The 7,500-nt window shown below is 43.5% G+C and overlaps 2 protein-coding genes across 3 annotated transcripts in view; one reads left to right on the top strand and one right to left on the bottom strand.

Moving 5' to 3' along the window:
* Positions 1-2,090, bottom strand: part of LOC115814083 (zinc finger BED domain-containing protein 6-like) — a 2,688-nt gene extending 598 nt beyond the window's left edge. The window contains exons 1-3 of the mRNA XM_030776803.1: positions 1,438-2,090; positions 1,013-1,161; positions 756-817 (exon numbers count right to left, since the gene is read on the bottom strand). Coding sequence (XP_030632663.1) covers positions 756-817; positions 1,013-1,161; positions 1,438-2,083 — 857 coding nt within the window. The 5' untranslated portion in view covers positions 2,084-2,090. The remainder of the gene's footprint in view (positions 1-755; positions 818-1,012; positions 1,162-1,437) is intronic.
* A 3,184-nt stretch (positions 2,091-5,274) lies between these two features.
* LOC115815758 (solute carrier family 12 member 9) overlaps positions 5,275-7,500 on the top strand; it is a 28,367-nt gene continuing 26,141 nt past the window's right edge. For both annotated transcript variants that reach the window (XM_030778759.1, XM_030778758.1), the window contains exon 1: positions 5,275-5,776. In XM_030778759.1, the coding sequence (XP_030634619.1) occupies positions 5,557-5,776 (220 nt within the window). In that variant the 5' untranslated portion in view covers positions 5,275-5,556. The remainder of the gene's footprint in view (positions 5,777-7,500) is intronic.

Raw genomic sequence — 7,500 nt, 5'->3', positions numbered from 1 at the left:
TATTATTATTACTGAACATTAACGAAATAATTTCTTTTTAAATAATCTATCTGAAACAAAAAACCCAAAACAAAACATCTAAGCAAGCCTTTTCACAATTTCTTCATACAAACGAAATGATTGTTCTTAGTAACGTCCTCTATCGTCTTGATTTTAGAACTACCTGTTTTTTGGGTCAGAACAGGTGAATATTAGACCTTATAAACTCTAACAAAGATGTGCCGTAGGTCTGCGACTTTGAGATTGCTAACCATTATCACTTTCTGTTTCATCCTCCCCGGACGTGCGACTACGGGCTTTACGATCTTGATTTGCATTTAAAAAGACGAGGGCGTCGACGTGTGCAGGATGGAGGCTTGATCACTGCACTGATTGGTTCTCTCGTGGTTTTTATTTGCATAGCCTCTGACGTCAGCGGTTCCAACTTTCAGGACCAACAATTCTGCGGTGCCGTGCCGGTGCCAGCTTTTTGACACCGGCACCAGTATTTTGTCAGCGGAATAACGTGATAAAACCCGTTCATTGGACGTACTAGTAGCCGGAACAGCTAAGTAGATCTTTGAAAGCTTGGCTTGACGGGGAAACCGATGGACGTTGCGTGACCACCACTCCAGCGGGTTATCCATGGTTGGGATTTTGGGTGTTTGGAAGTACCTTTGCATCTGCTCAGCGCTGTTGCCTTTACATAGCTTACTTGTTTTTGTGCTTTCGAAAATTTCCTCGAAGTCGAATTCCAGCCTTGCTCTTTTACTCACAATGCTTCTGCTGTCACCATTAACCCCGTCCACGCGGTCATCAGCAGCATCATCACGCTGATCTGTTTCAGATATATAAGACAAGCCATTAGCAAAAATATCCTCAGACAATGAGAATTACTTTGGTTGGTTAGGCCGCCTAACCAGGCCGAGATGCATTCGAATATGCACTAAAAAATACATTCACTGAATAGGCTACAACGTTAAAGTTACCTTTATTAGTTCGGTTCATACATGAGCTACACTACTTTATTCACCATTGGAATGATGAGATGCTGCCAAGGGTGGCACGGTGGCGCAGTGGGTAGCACCGTCTCGTGTTCGATTCCTGGCCAGGCGGTCAGGGTCGTGGAGTTTGCACGTTCTCCCCGTGTCTGCGTGGGTTTCCTCCAGGAGCTCCGGTTTCCTCCCACAGACCAAAGACATGCAGGTTAGGTGAATTGGAGACACTAAATTGCCCCTAGGTATGAATGAGTGTGTGTGTGTGAGTGTGTTTGTCTGTGTGTCTGCCCTGCGATGGACTGGTGACCCGTCCAGGGTGTTACCCCGCCTTTCGCCCTGTGGGCGCTGGGATAGGCTCCAGCACCCCCCGCGACCCTAATCAGGATAAGCGACTTAGATAATGAGTGAGTGAGTGAGTGAGAGATGCAGCCAAAATCCTGTGAAACTAACTGATGCTCACCTGCTACGGTTTGATGTTTGTCAACCTCCTGTGCCAGCCAAGTGGACTGTGGCCTTTTCTCTGGGAGGAACTGCATGTCTTTAAAGCAGGGATCCAGCACGCATGCCACGACAGGAACGGATTCTGCCAGTCCTTCGGAGTCTAGTTTGAAACGCGTCACCAGCTGTTGCTGTACAGTCTTCTTAAATGAACGAATAGCTGCCATATCAGACTCTCTGGCCATCAGAACACGGTCAGTTACAGGGTAAATAAAGGAGAGTCCGACATATAACTGCGCACACATGAATGTTGTCGCCTTTGGAAAGGGTCTCAGGACTGGGAGAGGATGTTCTAATAATTCCCACTGTGAGGCTCTTAGGGTCAAAGCATGGTGAGTCTGTGGCTTGGTGATGGTCTCATCAGCCAGAGCAGCTTGCGCTGGGATTCGTTGTTCGCACAGTCGTTCTAACATCACAAACGTTGAGTTCCAATGAGTTACACAGTCATTTTGGCCTTTTTTTATCTCCTTGACGCTGAACTGTTCCTGACGCTTCTTCAAGGCAGACGTCGCCGCTGCTGAGTGACGGAAATGACTCACCACACGCCGTGCTGCATCAGCAGTTTTCGCTATCTCAGGTGTCCAGTGCAACCGAGATGATGTGGACATAGCTGGACATTTTTTTTTTTTTTTCCAAACAGCTGATTTAGGTAATTTAGCCATCCTCTTGTTCACCAAGGGCTCTAACTGGAAACTGAGTGCGAGCCCGACCTAGCGTCACCTGATTAACGAGTATTCGATGATACTGTATAAACTCGAGCATTGATGTAACTGCTGGAGTACTCGAAAGGCTCGAGTAGTCTGTGCAACCCCTAACACACACACACACACACACACACACACAGAATACAAATTTGACCCTGCGAGTGTGCGTGTGTGTATATATGTGGTCTCTGTGTGTGTGTGTTTCTTTGTTTGTTTGTACTTAGATTTGTTCTTGTGATCTGAATAATAAGGTACTTAACAGAACATATTCTGTTTAATATTACCAAAACAGATTAGGTAAATGCCAAAGAAAACATGTCAACATCCAACTTTAGCTCTGGATCTCAAATGTCAAGTGTAAGAGCTGATATTGTCAAAGCTGAAACAGGAGTAGTGTTTGGAGAGAAATTTGCTCAATTTCCAAGTTGCAGTTTGAAAATTTCTGGGGAAAAGGACTGTCTGAATGTTACAGAAACATTTCACCCTCCACTGGCAGAATGACACCCTGCAGGCAAAGAGGACTGGAACTTCTCTACAGGCATGATGTTTTAAATCCCTCAAATCAGGAAACATCATCAGTAATCTGAGCTGACACAAGAGGTAAAGTTACAAAGATATATATCTTGCTGTCACTTGTTGCAACATCCTGATACTGTATATGCGAAAGTCTCTGACGTTCCTGTTTCTCCGCGGTGGATTCATGTTTGAACCTGATCCTTATTTGATCTTTTGCATGACTGCTGAAGTCCTGTCAAGCACACACCCACACGTACTTGTAATGCTAAAGTTATAATTGCGCGTTTTAGATTTGTATGGTTGGTAACGATCCAACCACAGAAAAACGCAGCACGGAGCTACACGATTAACATTGTATAACTGCATGCTGCCCACACACACACACACACACACACACACACTTATCAAAAAGATAGAGATTATCAGAAAGATAGAGATCATGCCATTAAGTTCGGAGTCACTCTGCCTGCAGACCTTTATGGGGTAGACATTGTTGAATGTGTATGAAGTGGATGTAGAGAAAACATTGCTTAGAGAATTCCCTAAAACGTTCGTATGCTGTTCGCGTTACCTGTGCGCGTTTGATACAAGAGAGAAAGTCCCCTTTGTTCTTTTACTTTGGGACGATTTGTTTATTTTCGCTAAATAATGTCGTTGGATCTTTGTGTGAACTGTGGCGAGAAGTTAAAGTCCTCCTATTACATGTTATGTCTATGCACAGGTCAGAGTGGAAAAGGCCATGTTTTGGCATTTACTTAATCTGTGGCGTAACCGGACCCGGCATCGGGTTAAACTCACCAGTTCTCACCCGACGCCAACCCAATCCTCACACTTAGCCGGCACCGCTACGGCTCTCGGCCCCTGAAGCGACCAGTTCTGCAGGAGGGGCCGAACCAGCTCTCCCGGTGCACCAATGATAGCACGGGATACCACATCAATCATCAATCGCCGGGCAAAGCCAGTGAAAGCGCCAACGCGATTGTCCTGTAACCGTTGTACACAAATTTGTTATGCATCATAATTCTGTTTCTCGTCGCTGTGAGATCCTTCATTAAACCTGGAACGACACCTAACCCCGCCTCCGGTAGCTTGACTGACACTCCAGAGTGAACACTTCCGTACTTGTACAGTGCTACCAACATACCACAGTCCCTACCCTTCCCCATAACCTGTATCGGTTAAATCAGAAACTCACATTTACGAAACCCATTAGAGTGGAAATGGGGCAAAATTATTGTAAAAAGTTCCATATATAATCCTTTTTTTTTTCATAAATAACCCTAACCCTTGCTTAACTGAAATATTTTACAATATACTTGAATGACTTTTTTTTTCTTGCTTGCTCTAAGTAATTGTCTAAATTGCATTGTGGATTTTTCAGATATCAAGAAACACCACAAGCATCGGTGGTGAACGTTTTTATTTTTTAAATTTAATGTGCTTTGCCACAGATAGTCATTTGCTTCTATATCTTAATATCTGTGTATAAACGCTGTTTTGTTTTTTGGGCAGATTACATTTAAAGCTTTTAAATATTTTGCCAAACATTTGAAAGAAGAAAAAAAGAAAGACTTGGTTCAAACACAATTCAAAGATTGGACAGCAAGAGCAATAACATTATTATTATTATTATTATTGGAAGAAGAAGAAGAAGAAATAGACGAAGAAGAAGAGAGAAGCATTTTTGTCCGTTTTTACTGCATTCAGTGGTTGAGACACTTTGCGCTCATGGTAGTGGGAACAAAACTGATGGACCAGCGTCATCTAGTGGTCTTAGATGGGAACGCTCGTAGAAGCACTCGTTATTGTATTTATTGTTTAAGACAGTGAAAATAATGCTAGAGAGAAAGGGCGGGGGCGTGGGGGGTGTGATGACGTGTTCTATGCACGCGCTTTCTCTAAACACAACAAGTACAATATTTGATTGAACTGTCTAAATGGGTCGCTTAAATCAATAAAATGCAATGATTTAAACGTCAGCTACCTGTTTCAAAGCACAGAGCGCTCATTACTTTCGCACATAAGACAACCTAAGAAAAAAAGCCCTTTACATAAAACAACATAACAAACCTATACATTCGCCGGTTCTTTATTGTTTTGACAGATAAGAGTTGAACAGCAGACATTATTTGTGCTCTTATTGCTGAGTTGACCTGTTTCTCTCTTCTCACACATTTCATTGTACCGTTGACCCTGTGTTAACCTACATATGACAAATAAACTCTTAAACTAAAACTTAAACTATTTAATCAGATCTTTACGTTTTTTAGTCAGTATTTGTTTTAAGTTGAGACTGGTTTTGGTTTGGCTTTAATTGTTCGTTCTCTGGATAAAGGAAGTCAGACGTGAAGGTTTTTAACTAGCTCTTCATTAATCAAAAAGGTCCCTCCACGGTTCTCTTACCACACCGGCAAGATGACAGATTTTTTTTTTCCAGGAAACGGAGGCCTCCAATTGGCTGACAGGGCTTGTATCACATGATAGAAGGAACTCGGCTCCGCTCGTAAATACTGAAATCACATGACTAACCGAGTCCCCTGATTCAGTTTCTGCTTGCTACAGCCAGAGGAACTAAATCACTGTTAACTTTTTCCGCACATCGATAGCAGGACTACAAAGGCTGGATTTTTTAACTTATAGTCAGGATATTCCATTTACACGACCGGACTCACTGCGCTGCCAATACGTTTTTTTAATCTAGCCTAGTTCTTGGTAGCACAGACTCATCAGGTAAAAGAATGGAGTTTAAATAGAGGTTAGTAAGTAATAAGGGCAGGGATTTTGCCTTGCGTTTAAACGCTAGGCTGGATCGCGTAAAGTTCTGTCAAAGCGAATAAGGTTCATCTAAAACACCAGAAGTCATGTCGGAGCGGACTCCTCTTTTGCATTATCGGCTCTCGACCAGCGTCAATGAATCCGTGGAGCAACAGTCGCCTCAAACCGGGGAAACAGTGGACCGAACCCCGGCCACTGTTCGACGGAAGTCGACGCCGGATCAACCCAAGAAGCTGACAACATTTTTTGGCGTGGTTATCCCAACGTTACTGTCTATGTTCAGCGTAGTTGTGTTTCTGAGAATAGGTGAGTAGCTGTGTGTGTGTGGGTGTGTGTGTGTGTGTGAGTGTGAGAGAGAGAGAGTGGGAAAGACAGAAAGAAAGAAAGAAAGAAAGACAGTTTGCAACTGTAACACAGGTGATGACTAAGTAGCCTGCTCTTTGATCTTAGTTTGTTTTGGTTCCAAGTTAAACGTGTAAGTTTTAAAGTTACTGTATCATGTTAAGTAGCTTCTGCTAAAGTGGGTAAGCCCATCTTTTTGGGAAGTTTTAGTTTCACATCTGAACAAAAATGACATGACAGTAGACTGCGGGTACTGGACCGGGGCGGCGGGGGGAGGGGAGGGGGGTGTTCCCGAGGCTTGTGTTGCCTCAAATGACATTTGCAGCATTTGCGGTTGTTCTTCGTAACAACTTCTTGGGTACAGTATTTTAATAGATTTAGGAAATGCTCCGTATCGCTCTCTCGCACTGGTTAACCGACGAACACCGCACAGTAGACACTGTACAATAGACTGTCCAGGGCGTTATTTTAATAATTGATCATAGTGATGAGACGAGTTGCTACACACACACACACACATACACTACCTTGACCCCCTCTCCCCAACCTCTAGGGGCATGAGAGTGTGTTGGACTCAAAACTGTACGTCTCGGGCCATTAATCGTGCTCACATGATGTGAGGCGCGAGCTCACATATTTGACCCACAAACAGAAGCGTCTGTTCATTTCGGTTTTACCGTGAATGCGTTTAACTGATGAAATGATAATGGAGTTAAGTGTTTGTCATTTTGTAAACGTATATGTCATTTGTCTTTCTCCCTCTCTCCCCGTCTCTCTCTTTCTCTCTCTCCCCCCCCCCTCTCTCTCCCTCTTTCCCACCCATATCCTCTTCACGGCTTTGTTCGTTTACCTTCGTTTTGAAAGCGAAACGGTAAGAAGTCACCTGTTTTTGTAGTCAAGGTGGCATAAAGGTATTGATGGAGGATGTCACGTGAGACCACACACAAACGCACACATGTACACACAGCATTTGCCATCATGCTGCGTGCTTGTTGTGGGAGATCCCCATTCTGGGGGGTATTCCAGAAAGCAGGTTTAGTGAAAACTCAGAGATAGTTAACTCAGAGAAAGTGGTAAACCTCCTATTAGAAGAGCCCTTTGCCTTTGTTTTGCTGGGAGACTGAAGCCATAGGGCTCTTCTATTAGGAGGTTTGCTACTTACTCTGAGTTAACTAACTCTGAGTTTTCACTAAACCCGCTTTCTGGAATATACCCCCCTGATGTATGCAGTTGTGTCTTCCTTGTATTTGCGAATCTGTAGTGTATTTTCAACCGATTCCGTCACAAATATGAATGGCATTTGCAAAGTATCGTTAAATAGTTTGATTCCAAAGGTTCATCTTTGGACTAAATTTACCTTCCCTAATAGAATATGTGAGTGTTTGTGTTTGCATCTTTTGTTGTTGTTGTTGTTTTTTAATGAAATGTAAACTTGCGGTGTATGTGCATGTGTCAGCACGGTCTGCTGTAGACGACCATGTGCAGTACTATAGTATAATTTAATCTCTGTCTGGTTGGAGTGATGTCGGCAGTGCAAAGGTCCGTGTTTTTGCATGTGTGTTTGTGTGTGTGTGTGTGTGTGTGTGTGTGTGTTTGTGTGTGTGTTTTCAGGGTTTGCAGTGGGACAGTCTGGTCTGTGTCAGACTGTAACCATGTTCTTTGTGTCACACTGTGTGTGCGTATGTCTG

This window comes from Chanos chanos, chromosome 6 (genome assembly GCF_902362185.1).
Source record: "Chanos chanos chromosome 6, fChaCha1.1, whole genome shotgun sequence".
NCBI lineage: Eukaryota > Metazoa > Chordata > Actinopteri > Gonorynchiformes > Chanidae > Chanos > Chanos chanos.
This window is presented reverse-complemented; position numbering and strand designations above follow the sequence as displayed.